Genomic DNA, 12,851 nt, shown 5'->3' on the forward strand with positions numbered 1-12,851 from the left:
TTATGAATATGTAAACAAGAATGTTCGTGAGTCTCATCTACGGTAAACGTGTTGAATAAGTAATCTCCAAGAAGTTTCCTTATCCTGTCTTTATTATTTACATTTTACATATTATAATTATATACAAAATCTCTTCTCTTATTAATTCAATGTTCTTGATGTGAACATTTATATAAAAAATGATTATAAATGAAAGGGTGACTACTACATAGATAAGTAAATTGATGTTTCAAATGGGTATGCGATATATTTAAAAAACGATGGGTATGTGATATATAAAAAAACGATAAATAATCTATATCTACGATAGAAATTTTTTACAATATAAATACAATAAATCCTTTTTAATAGACCTAGATATTTACACGTTGAGTCATGTTTTTTACGTATTTCTTTTCTTTTTAATCTTCAAGATAGATATTTGTATATGAATATAATGCTACGAATAATCTCGGAAGATTTTGTTTGTCAAAGTGTGTAAAGTCTATATTTGCATTCGTAAGCGCTATATATGGCAGTCCGATTACGATTGCAATTTTCCGATATTATCCGTGATCTACCTGTCAAGAATTCTAAGAATAATTTTGAGAATCAGATTATATTTAGCGCTAAAGGTGGAAACACAAATAGTACTATTTGTACGTATAAGAAACGTATATAATCTAGAGTTACACATTCCATACTTTGAGATAGCATCACAATTCTCAATCACAATGAAAAAAAGAATCCATAAGGATGCTACATGAAAAATTACGTCGGAGACTTTCATGGCAGTTATTTCTGTATAGGGACGAATATCGATGTAAAGTCTCGGTAACTTCAATACTCAATACCAATAGAGGACAGCGCATTGCACTGAGTAACTTCATTCCATCCGCCTTTTCACCATCATGCATATGATAATTATGTCAGACTAAGTCATTGAGATCGTCAAAGGAATATTTACATGAATCTACACTTATTGCAGATTTCACGTGGGCTTCCAAGCTACCACTCTCATCTTGTTGTTCAGTTCTTGCAATATGAGGGAACAAGTGAGCTGCTTCTCTGGTGACAGTCCATTGATCCCGTCCATCTCATCGTCATCGTCGCCCATACCGCTGTTACTGCCACTTTTGCCTTTTCCCTTTCCCTTTCGTTTCTTCTTTTTATTCAACTGTCGACAATCGATATCGGTTGCATTGTCCGTAGTCCGTCTGATCTGAAAGAATAAAATGAAACATTTACACGCGCATTAAGAATATTCTTACAAAATATTCTTTAAAAAATATATATATACAATACAATATTATTATACATATTTAAAAAATATTATTGCTACGCCCAATATTAATATACAAATATTAATGTTGGGTGTAGCAATAATGTGAACTGAGACAGAATCGCGATCTAATAAATCTGTGCGTATACACACACAATACAAAGTGCAGTGTTAATATTAAAAGCAATATTCTATTCTACCTTGGCACTTTTTTTCATCTGTTTGTCATATTCCAAAGCGTCATAATAATTTGGCTTCTCGCGTTTAATTCGATTCGTTCTTCTTGTCTTCATCACGCCACTGTCGGGGCTGGGTGGACTCTTGATAGAGTTGCGACGTGCATTGAAAAAAGAATGTCCGCAGGGACAAGCTTTGCAGGCAACGGGTACCTTATTGTAAAAGAAGCAATCAAATTTATTAATAGCGATATTTCTTGGCATGCAATTCACATACATATATATCAGCAAAGATAAATATAAAATATTCCAAATTACGAAATTTATATCAAGTTCTTAAAATAATATATTATTAATAAAGTTTTTTTTCATAATTAATAATAAACAAATATTTAATAATTTAACCGTATGTATTTCTAATTTAATTAATATAAACGAAACCACAAATTCACGCAGCATTTGTAAAAAAAAATTATTTCACACATTTTATTCGATACACTTTGCTTACGTTTTCAATATTAAATTTGATTGAAAAAATTTAATCAAAAGTGAGAAGATTACAGAAGCGTAAAATAAATAATAAAAATAAAAACTAATTCGTCATTGCGAGCGTGGAATATTATCTTACATAAATAGGACGTGATTTAATAAATGTACGAAAGACACATATTGCATTTGTGTGTATGTGTGTATGTGTGAATAATATTAAAGCAAATTGTATAAATTATTACACACAACGGAAACGTGTATAAATATACCTGCTGCTCGCATTTGGGGCACCCCTTGCTAATCGTCTTAGTCTTGGCCATACCTCGATCCGCACTGCTTCCAACGACAGAGATTATTTCCGATTAGGAAATGTAAACATGACAATCGTAACAAAGAAACAAGCAATTATGGCTTTTTGATGCACGCACTCAGCGACCCCACCATTCTCCAAATAAGTATTGAAACTCCGTAGGTAACTCTACGGAAGCGATGTCGAGACTGGCGGCGCCGTCGACGATTTTTTATTTACAAAGATCGGTAAGGCAACGAGCGCGCTTATCGACACATTTTTTTTTTTTTAATAAAATACAAAAATTTAAATTCAAACATCAAAAAGGCAAAATATCGAAAAAGATAGAGGATCTCCAACTCTGTGACATTTCTGTGTATTCACGCAGGTATAATTATTTCCCAATATAATTCTCGTCAGTCCCGTTCCTCGAGTCCGTACTCCGTCGAGGAGGGAGAAATGGGACCTCTCTCGATCCGTTCGGTGGGTGGTGGAACGAACGGTTCGGGATACTCTAGTGGGGGATACGCGAGCGGTCTCGTAATCGCGGCGACCGCGTATAACATACAATACGCCTGGCGTTCTCGCGTAGACACAACAAAACTACGAGGACTCGACTCGCGCGCGCGGAAACCACCGCGTTCTCGTTCTCTGCGCATGTGCCGTTAGATCCGCGGGGGGAAGAGTGGGAGGATCGAAGGGATTATATCTCTCGGGAATGGAGAGGAAGTGCTCTCGTGGTTCCGTTCCGATGTGACTGCTGGATGGTGACCTCGGGGAAAGCGTGCAGTACCGTGTGCCGTGCGCGGAGTCTCGCTCGTCAGATCTCGTTTTCGACTGGGACGTGTGCCGGAGTCGTACGTCCTGGGGAGGAGGACCCGTGCGAGAACGCTCGTCATCGTCGCGCGCGCGCGCGGAGCGTCAGGAGTCAGCTAGAGGAAGAGACTCGGAGGAGTGACGGATGAGGTGATGAGCGGCGCGCGGTGAACGCGCGGGGAATCTCGGCGGACGGTCAACGAGGAGAGATCGTTGTTTACGTTCCTTTCCGAGCGTACTCCTCGCGGGATTGAGCTCCGTATATAGCGAGCTAGGAACCACCTTGCTCTCCTTCCGCGTGTCCTTTCCACTCGCGCGGCCCGAGAGCTTGGCGTTACCGTTCGACAAGGGAGGTGCTCCGGATATCATCTGGAAGGAGAGGAGAGAGACCGCTGCTGTCGTCGTCGTCGAAACGCGCCGCGCGAGCGTGTGCCCACCTCCAAGCGATCTCTCGTGATCCTCCGGGGGACCCGCGAGAGCGACGATAACACGCCTCTCCCGACTGTGAAATGTTTTGCAAACGCCCTGCGAGGGACTGTCCTGCGAGTACTTAATTCCGAATCGCGGGCGGAAGGAGGAGGCGGCCTTGGCTGTGATCGCGATCTGATTTCCGCGGAAGCTCCCGCGCGAGACGTCGAAGATGTGACGCGTCGTTTCGACAGATTGTTATACGTTATTCTTTCTGACGTTTAAAGGAGAAAAAAAAAGAAAAAAATGACACGCGCAGCGACCGTGGTTTTCGTGTTGATCTCCATCAGCGTATCCGCCTACGAGCATACCGCCGCGGATCAGTGCGACTGGTCCGGAAGGTTTGTATTTTTTGTTTCCACTGGTGACACCAGTATTCGTTTTGCTCCGTTTTTACCCAATGCGTGGATTGGCTCGATCTCAGTTTAACGTAACACTGTTTGTCTTTTCCAATTCTTTAGAACTAGAAATAGGAAAAGATAAAGAAGGTAAGTTAAACCGAGATTAAAGTTATCTACACGCACACATTGGTAGAAACGAACAAGAGTCTCTATCTCTCTCTTTCTCTCTCTTCGCGTTTGACAACTTTCACGAGTCAGTGCCGTAACAAACGCGCGCGATGGTTTCAAGTTCTCAGCTGTGGTCAGAATTGAATAAATTATCGTGACTGTGACATCAACATGTAATTTTCTGCTTTTTAAATTTCATTTTTTATTTTAATATTTTTTAATATTTGTACTAATATAAATAGTATAAAATAATATATATGATTCAATGTTTATCATATATAATTTCAACATTTCTAGTTGAACATATGGCAGGATATTTAATATGAATTATTCTTTCCTTTTTTCGTAATTTTAAATAAATAACGGTCGTTTCTCTCTCTTTCTCATTGTAACAATTTTAAAAATAGCGATGCGTTAATTAATATGTAAATATTTTAATTTCATAGCGGAGGAGAGAGCGGTGGTGTCCGGCCGGTGTATCTGCGCTGCGCCCGGGGAACGGTTCTGTGGCGCTATCCTCATGACGCTCTGAGAGTGGTCCTCTCCTCGCCGGTCTCGTTCTTCGAGAACAATTCCCTCAGCTACCTGGGTTTCCGCGCCTGCGTCAAAATCTCTGGGCCCGTACGGGTCTTCCTCGAGGCGGACGGCAAGCTGCGGCAACTCTACTCCCCGTCCGACGGCAAGCACGAACTTACGCACCGATGCTTCCGCTCGCAGAAGCGCACGGCCGCGCTCTACATGGAGGCGGAGGACGATTACTCCTTCAGGAACGCCAAGGTCAAGCTGCAGTACGACCTGGAGCCGAATTCGGTGAAGGGGGGCACGCTGCGCGTGCCGGACGAGGAGGAGGAGTGCAGACCGTGCTCCATGGAGGAACTCGCCAAGGCTTATTGCCAGAGCGATCTGGTCGCCAAGGGCACCGTCACTGCCGTCGAGCAGAATCCCGAGATGGACACTGCCGAGCTGATACTTAGGGTCATCAAGATCCTGCGCTACGTAGCTCAGGAAGCCGAGGTAAAGCTTTTCACAAGGCGAGACGTTACTCCGTCGTTTGGTTTCTCTGTCAAGCTCTTCACGTAAGTTTAACGTACGTAGATCTCAATTAAAGATACAACGCTTTATTGCAGGGTAATGAAATTGACGCGTCTCTGAAGAAGAGCGTACGCGTGAGAGTACCGATGGTATGCGACGCGCGGCACGGCCTCGGCGAATTTGTGATAATGGCCAAACGACGCCTCGGCGACCTCACCCTGGTGTGCGCGCCCAGACTGGAGGCGTGGATGCAGATTGTACGCGAAATGGACAACGCGCCCTGCGTTCTCCACAGTTAGCCGATTCGGGGCCGATTTTCTTTGGAAGGAAACGCGAGGAAACGGTACACAATAGATACGAGCACAGCTTTCGTGTTGCGAAATTGAAGTAAATACCGTGAGAGAACTGCCGGTCCAACTGTTTGTACGAGGATACCTTGTATATAGGGAAACGTCATTCTTTGTGTACATACACATGTCAGATTGTCGATCTCCAAACTGTGATATTACTTGTTGTTTATTAAGAAGAAACACGAAGGAAAAACGTGCACAAAGAGACAGAAAGAGCGCGCTTGCCTTAAGGGGATCCTCGTTTGTTTTATCGATGAAACAAACTAATTTTTGTACAATGTTTTCATATGTCAATGTTGCTTTTACAGATCTGGAAATCCTTTTACAGAATTGAATTAATTATAGACAATAACGCAACGCGGAATGGAACGATTTTGTATAAAAAAAAACTAAAAAGTTTTCAAAAAGTTTTTGTTATCAACTTCTAACGTTTGCTTATAAGAAGGATAAGAGTTTTATACTTTGTACGTATACAACTCTTGTACTTCTTATAAGGAAACGAATCGACGCTAGAAGTTAATAATAAGAAAATTTCGGAAAAGTTTACGTTTTTTTTCATTTGTATTAAACAAGCTTCATCCGCGATGGGGCTTATATGAAAGTAGAGTACCCGCTTTTACTAATCAGCCTAGGTGCTTCGATATTAGAGAAAACATTGTATGCGAAAATGCGTGTATATGTATGCGACATTGATGTAGTAGTAAACATAAACACATCGCTATTACATCAGTATCGCATGTATACATGCATGTGCGCAAATCGTCACGAAAACAGCGATGCCGGGGAGTTCGGTTTCCCCCTCCCCCCCAGTATAGGATCCTCTTAACACTTATTCTAGAGATTAGAGAAACCGTTATATATAGAATATATCCTATGCATCATTCGCTCTCCCTTTAAACTTCTTTTTCGTAATTCTTTATTCCCCCTCGTTTTCTCATCCTCCTTTCGCAACTGTTCATTTTCTCGTTTCATTTTTATAACATATTAAAATTTCGCTGCAATAAAATATATTTGAGATTATGCAAGGATTAAGATATATTATTGTGTATTTTTATTCCTTGAAGCTTTGGAATCCTTTCAATTACGTGTATCTTCGTTCTTTATCCGGGAGCAATATTAAACAGAGAAAGTGTGCAATGTGATTAGGGAATTAGTTACTCGAAATTTTATTGACGAGTAACCTGATGAACTATATATGTACATGTATTCGCTGCAGAGTGGAGCATATTTTTATATATTAATTACAATATAACAATTTTGTATAGATTTAATAAATAAAAGTATTTTATATAAATTCCAATACCAATTGGAATAGCTATTTTTGTCAAAATATATTTGCGATAATAAAGAAAACATTTAAAAATGAAAAGAAATTATGCATCTCTCTGTCCGTACTCTATGCTTTTAATATATAAAATGTGTTGTGTATATTCTAAAAACAGTTGTATCTAAATCTATTGATAAAAATGGCAGAGTTATAATTTAAAAATATAAAATTTAACGTATATACAATTGAACGTTAATTTACAATTTCATACGGTAATCTCAAAATATTTCGATATTATTTATTTAAAGGATTTCTAGGAGAGAAAGAGAGAGAGAGAGAAACAGTTGGTAATGTACAATAATTTATTTCTGCAAAAACTGTTTTAATATACCTCTGTGATTTAATTCTGGAACCATGTGAGAGAGATCGGCAACGGTACGAGTCTTAAACAGAATATCGTTTCAAAAAATCTTTACAAAATATATTTGCTTTATTGCAATTGGTTTTATATTTAAACGTATGAGAATTGGCCATCGTCGATTGTAATTTGTCTTACATTTTGATATAAAAAGCTTTTTGTGCATTAAAAAAATATCCGTGGTACTCTCTACAGTAACGCGAAAACACATCTCGCGTGGCTCTAGAATTTAATCTATATATAATCTCCCTGAGACACGCAAATACACGAACGCGCACGTATATATACATATACGTATATATATATTTTTTTGTATAGTATCAAACAAAATAACACAGCTCACAGATCAAGCTGGCTAGTAGATACAAACTGTATATTCGATTATACATTAATGAACATTTTGCTTTTTCTTTGCTAGTGTCGTTGAACGTGTAAAGTGATTCACTTAGCCGATCATTCAAGACAGAGGAGGAGTAATAAAGCCTTCTGCTATACACTTCGTTGAAGAGCCATTGACTATAAGTTTCTCAGTTTTCAACGGTCTACAGAGAAATTAAATTTACATATTTATTCGTAAGCCGACTGACACAGCACAACTCCGTGCTTATCGTGTCAACGGTCGCATGCGCAAAATTAATACTTTAAGATCGCGTTTGCAATCTGCGCGCGTTTATCGTTTCTATCATTTTTAATAAACGTAATTAATACGCTATATCGCGCGTCCTCTTCTCACTTTTCATTTTGCAATTGCCGATTGCAACTGCATCTTTTTGTTTGCACAAACCTAATTATTAGATTACGATCTACAAAGGCGCGAAAATCGCCTAATTTTCTGTTGTCTCGTTTCATTGCCTCATCATTTTGCCTCAATTTTATTTGCCCAAATTCACTGATTATTTAATTTCACTTTAACTCAATTATTTTACAATTTTAATAATAATTCAACAAAATTTCGCATCAGCTGCCTATATTAAATGACTAAATTCGACGATCACAATGACGCATATCCTTCCTTCCTCAAGTTATGGCGCACAGCATTGATATTTTACTCGATTTTATAAATTATACGACTAAACAAAATAAACAGCGAGGTTTGTACTTAACATTAATTAAATTGTCTCCCTATGTATATACCTCTTTCGCCCATATATCTTTTTACGTATTTTAATAAAAATAATGCTCACTCATAATAAACTTCGTCTCTCCCACCTTCTTTTTCATTGAATTTTATAAATGTAAAATAACGTATATAATAATATATCACAATAATTCCTCCCGCTTTCTTGTAGATGCTGTACATGGTTAATAAATGGTGATAAATAATGCAATGACAATATTAAAAAATTGTGTAAAAACCGCTAAAGCTACACTGTTATCTAAAAGTCTCTTCATTTTTTTTCGCAATTTTTTGTAAATATCAATTTCGGTAAATCACTGTATTGAAGAAAAATATATGATTTCTTGATTAACACACGACAGCGTTAAATATGTGTTGTTCACAAAATATAAATAAAAAAAAATAAAAGATATATAAAAGCTGGAGGCTATTTTGGCCGGCGCAAGATTCGTTTACGTTGCGGTGAAAGGATAATTTGGGCAGAGTGGCAGGACCAGATCGTCCATATTTGGTAGAACGACTAGTTTCTCGAATTCCCTGAGCAGCTTGTTCTCTATCCAGTTGCTCACGTACACGATGTTGACGGTCCTTTCGCCGAGGGTCGGTTGCACGGTGAGGGCAATCTTTGGCACTGATTTGAAACCGTACCACAGCCGGTCGGAGGGTGGCGGGGGAATGTTCACCAGGAGACAGCCCTCGATGCCGGATATGCTGACCATGAAACGGATCTCCGTGTTGGAAACACCCTCCATCGCCCTTCGTATGTAAGACAGCTCCGTAGCCTGTGACGCAAAAGGTGAATACGTTTAATTTGGCGTGAGCGCCTGCAACTTGTTTTCATGGTTATTAATAGTAACAGATCAACAGCTTAGCTGAGCATAATTACGACGTGATACTTACGTGTCGGAAATACTTGTTGGCCGTCAGCTTGTCGACCATGTTAAGAAACTTCTTACCAGAAGACTGTATTGGTCTGTAATATGCAAAGATCTATTAATTCTATCGTTTGCAATTTCATCGCAATACTTTTATATATTTTTTTCAATTTATAAAATGAAAAATTCTTAGATTTTGATCAATGTGAAGAACACATACATTGTGATATTAATCTCATGCATTTTTAATATAAAAGAGGCGCGTTTATTTAAGATCTACTAAATATCAGCCACGTGATTAAAAAGCAAAATCGATACAAATTGGAATTATGATTTAAACTAAGAATTCACTCACGTGGTCTCTTTAGATGCGACGTTCGACGCGACGTTTCCTATATCTTCGTCTTCGGTGGATGTCTCCGGACTGTCTTCTACATCGCTATCGAAAATCGGCGATCTGGTGGGAACAGGCTTCTCGTCAACAATGTCACTGGGTACGCTGCTTGCGCGCGTCAGCTTCATTAGATTCAGCTTCGTCTCTACAGTCATCGTCACGCTGCCTTTGTAGCTGATGTTCAAGTCGAACCAGAGCCCCCGCTCGTCGAGCGTCGGCTTGGCGACTTTATGAATCGTCGGAGCGTCCTGTCCGATCACCACTTCCGTCACGAGGAGGCTCTCCATGAAGTACGGAAGCTTTATGTTGGAGAGTTTACGCTGTATTTTATCCTGAATAAGATTGATCGTCTCTGGACAACTGTGCATATCGAATACCAGCCGTCCCAGGAGACAATTTGCCCAAAGGACGTCGCTCTCCCTTGGAGAATCATCAGGATCCGTCTGAAAAATAATCGTTCGGTTAGGATTGCGAAAGGATTCTGAAATTAAGTTTGATCATCGTGTTGCTTACATTCAGGTACTTGCTCATATAGGTACTGTAAGTGACTTCGGGAGAAGTCGCCTCTAGCGACTTAGTTTCTGCCACGTCCGACTGTGCAGAGATTGCATTCGCGCAGGATACGGAGTCATTTACGGAACAGATTGAATGTCGTTTCCTCGAAAGAGACGCCGCTGATGCTAATCTACGAAACCTGAAAGATCCTTCACTTATAAGATACGCTAATAATTAAAAAAAAAACCGGAAGAGCTCTAAATTATACTTTAGGCAATTAGAAAATATTAGAATCTTTATTATTTAAATTGAAAGGCCGCTAATAATAAAAAGAATACGGAAGAGGTCTAAGTTACACTTTAGAAAGTAATTAGAATCTTTATTATTTAATTGAAAGGCATTTTAGGAGAGACGTTACCAGTCTTCCTTCTCTCGATCGGCGCGTGCAAACACATAAAGTCTGCACTTGGTAGCCTCCTCGTTGTCGCGACAGTCCTCGTAGATACTCCTGATGGACTTTGATTGCGAAAAATCGTCATCGTCATCGTCTTCGTCGATCTTAAACTCATCCTCTTCGTTAAAATATTCCAATCTAGAATCCTCATCCTCGCTTTTCGTTTCCTCGCCCAAGGTGCTTTCCTCGATCTCCTGACTGGCTCCTTCCACTTGAATAATCTTCTTCTCATCATCGAAGGACTCCTTTCCGAGGTCTGTCCAATCGCTCAGACTCGTGCTGTCTACCAACGCACTTTGATCCAGCGTGATACAAATTGGATATTTCTTGCTCCATCTCCTGCGTAAAAAAAAATTTTTTTCTGTCATTTGTGTTTCTACAAAAGTATAAAATAATTATGTACAATCGTGGACAAATCGGTTGCGACACTTTTTTTTTATAGGTTTCTAATATATATTTAATATATATTTACATAATATATATTTATAGGTATCTAATATTTGCAAATGCGAACCACGATGTACTATCTTTAGAGACAGTCTAGAGACAGTATAACACCAATCGTGGTTCGCATTTGCAAAATATTAGTGCGTTTTAAAACCTATAAATAAAAAGTGTCGCAACCGATCTGTCCACGACTGTACGACGTGATCGCACACCTTCTTCGAGTGAGTCCTTCCGGTATCAACTCGACTTTCGCACCAGTGAGATTGTACACGCGTTTTCGGCTAAACTTATATTTTCGTTTCGGCTCATCCCACACCGCCCTCTTTGGTACTTTCATTCTGGTCTCCGTAACGCGCAGCACTCCACCCTCCAGACTGAAGAAAACCGACTTTGTGCGCGCCACGTGGTAGTTGTGAGGATCGTAAGTGTATGGCAGCTCGTTTAGCCATCCTTCGTATCGCTCTTGGACCGCGTGCTCCTCCGCTGCCGGTATCTCCAGCACCGGCATCGCTACGTGCGCAGGTTCCTTATCCAACGGCGTCGTCAAAATCTCCTTGATCCTCTGCACCAGCTTGTACACCACTACCGTGACGAATACGCCTGCGGAAAAGCCGACCAAGTGGGCGGGCAACGGAATGAGAAAGCAGAATGCGAGCACAAGAACCAGCAGCGCGGCTAACTGCTTCGTTAACAGTTGAAAGATATGATCCTTCGCGTGATTGAGCAACGCGTTGAATTTCACCTCTTTCGTCTGCACGTCTGCAGGCTGATTGAAAAGCCCACGACGGCACGTGACGTCGTTTTCCCGGCCGTCCTCGGCGCGAAGGTCGTCTTGCAACTCGTACGGGAGCGGCTCGGGAACGAGCTCGGAAGATTCAGCAGCCTCCACGCCACTCTCCACACTGTCGTCTTGCGAGTTTTTCGTTTTCAGACCGGTTCTCACCTGCGAGAAACCTACGAACCGCGCGGCGTTACCCTTACCGCGCGCGAATTCCTTGTCTTGCTGCCTGTCGTTGACTTTCTCATCGGTCGGCGTGACGTCCCCCAGAGTCTCCTCCGAGTCGCTGATGCTGGAATTTTCCTTGTTGTGCCTCCTCCTCTTCTTCTTCCTCTTGTCGCTCTTCATCTCGGACAGTTTCTCCTCCAACGTCTTCGTGATCTTTCCTTTGATCTCGGACAACACTTTCCACGGATCCGAGGACGGGGGGGTGCCCTCGAATGCGTTATCGTCGATGAAACGTTTCTCCGCGTCGTTCTCCATCCCCTGGCATCCATTCTCGCTGCTCTTGGAGGGGCTCGACGGTATTCTCTTGTCGGACTCCGGAGTGAGACGCCTCTCGTCGTCGGAGGAGCTCGGATAGAGCTCTTCCAATTCATCGTCGTTGGCTCGATAGTGGATCACTGGCACCGACGTGGTGATCGGTTTGCCTGCGACGGAGAAAAGGGATATACGAGGGTCAGCTGGAGCGCACGAGAGGCAGAAGATTTAAATTACTCTAACGCGACTTTATTGACATTTACGCATTTTTTAGACTTAAGTATAATAGAGATTTAGACTTGTCACCCATGTATAAAAAATATACGTTTCCAACTTACCTTTGATCATCCCCAGAGTGATCTTCCCCGGGCTGTATTTGCTACCCATCGCTATTCGCCTGGAGCAACAGCGACTGTCGTATCAGGAGCTTATCGACATTGGCATCGGTGCTGTTCGCGATCTAGAGAGATAACAAGTAGTCCCGAGGCCGTTTACTCACACGGGACAATCGGTCGAAGTCCGGCGGTGTCATGCTAAATGTGCCCAGATAACCAAGCGTGCGATATCCGCACAAAATACCACTATCGTACTGGTATTGTACTGCCATGAGATGGCGGCGTACGACGTAACTGTACGGTAACAGTACAAAAAGTATACATGATATTATGATACAAGCAGTACAGCGTATCATCACTGTACCTGTACTGCATATTGTTTAATAAAATATTTTATTATA

At 41.0% G+C, this 12,851-nt stretch overlaps 3 protein-coding genes across 5 annotated transcripts in view; 1 reads left to right on the forward strand and 2 right to left on the reverse strand.

Annotated features, from left to right (window-relative positions):
* Window positions 1-74: 74 nt before the first annotated feature.
* LOC105457629 (UPF0547 protein C16orf87-like) lies at window positions 75-2,358 on the reverse strand. Its single transcript, XM_011702422.1, has 3 exons — window positions 2,196-2,358; window positions 1,462-1,650; window positions 75-1,201 (listed from the first exon to the last, which is right to left on the reverse strand). Exons 1-3 carry the CDS (start codon window positions 2,244-2,246, stop codon window positions 971-973), a joined length of 471 nt encoding a protein of 156 aa, XP_011700724.1. The 5' UTR covers window positions 2,247-2,358; the 3' UTR covers window positions 75-970.
* Window positions 2,359-2,851: 493 nt separating this feature from the next.
* Window positions 2,852-6,759, forward strand: LOC105457630 (meteorin-like protein). The gene is made up of 3 exons (XM_011702423.1): window positions 2,852-3,840; window positions 4,455-5,022; window positions 5,136-6,759. The coding sequence occupies exons 1-3, from the start codon at window positions 3,746-3,748 to the stop codon at window positions 5,337-5,339; spliced, it is 867 nt and encodes a 288-aa protein (XP_011700725.1). The 5' UTR covers window positions 2,852-3,745; the 3' UTR covers window positions 5,340-6,759.
* Window positions 6,760-7,001: 242 nt separating this feature from the next.
* Window positions 7,002-12,851, reverse strand: part of LOC105457632 (testis-expressed sequence 2 protein) — a 6,393-nt gene continuing 543 nt past the window's right edge. For 2 of the 3 annotated variants that reach the window (XM_011702426.1, XM_011702425.1), the window contains exons 2-8: window positions 12,454-12,575; window positions 11,070-12,285; window positions 10,375-10,749; window positions 9,975-10,155; window positions 9,423-9,904; window positions 9,093-9,165; window positions 7,002-8,974 (exon numbers count right to left, since the gene is read on the reverse strand). In XM_011702426.1, the coding sequence (XP_011700728.1) occupies window positions 8,645-8,974; window positions 9,093-9,165; window positions 9,423-9,904; window positions 9,975-10,155; window positions 10,375-10,749; window positions 11,070-12,285; window positions 12,454-12,502 (2,706 nt within the window). In that variant the 5' untranslated portion in view covers window positions 12,503-12,575 and the 3' untranslated portion in view covers window positions 7,002-8,644. Of the gene's footprint in view, window positions 8,975-9,092; window positions 9,166-9,422; window positions 9,905-9,974; window positions 10,156-10,374; window positions 10,750-11,069; window positions 12,286-12,453; window positions 12,827-12,851 lie in introns of those variants that run through there. The other variant, XM_011702424.1, reaches the window with a different exon arrangement.

The sequence above is a fragment of the Wasmannia auropunctata genome, unplaced genomic scaffold (genome assembly GCF_000956235.1).
Source record: "Wasmannia auropunctata unplaced genomic scaffold, wasmannia.A_1.0 LD335200.1, whole genome shotgun sequence".
NCBI lineage: Eukaryota > Metazoa > Arthropoda > Insecta > Hymenoptera > Formicidae > Wasmannia > Wasmannia auropunctata.

Bases quoted from the DNA above. Each gene is read 5' to 3' on its own strand.
- LOC105457629 (XM_011702422.1), bottom strand. From the start codon at position 2,246: ATGGCCAAGACTAAGACGATTAGCAAGGGGTGCCCCAAATGCGAGCAG. The intron at 1,651-2,195 runs GTATATTTATAC...TTTTACAATAAG, and splicing joins GCCCCAAATGCGAGCAGCAG to GTACCCGTTGCCTGCAAAGC. The intron at 1,202-1,461 runs GTAGAATAGAAT...TTATTCTTTCAG, and splicing joins AGATGAAAAAAAGTGCCAAG to ATCAGACGGACTACGGACAA.
- LOC105457630 (XM_011702423.1), top strand. From the start codon at position 3,746: ATGACACGCGCAGCGACCGTGGTTTTCGTGTTGATCTCCATCAGCGTA. The intron at 3,841-4,454 runs GTTTGTATTTTT...TTAATTTCATAG, and splicing joins CAGTGCGACTGGTCCGGAAG to CGGAGGAGAGAGCGGTGGTG. The intron at 5,023-5,135 runs GTAAAGCTTTTC...GCTTTATTGCAG, and splicing joins ACGTAGCTCAGGAAGCCGAG to GGTAATGAAATTGACGCGTC.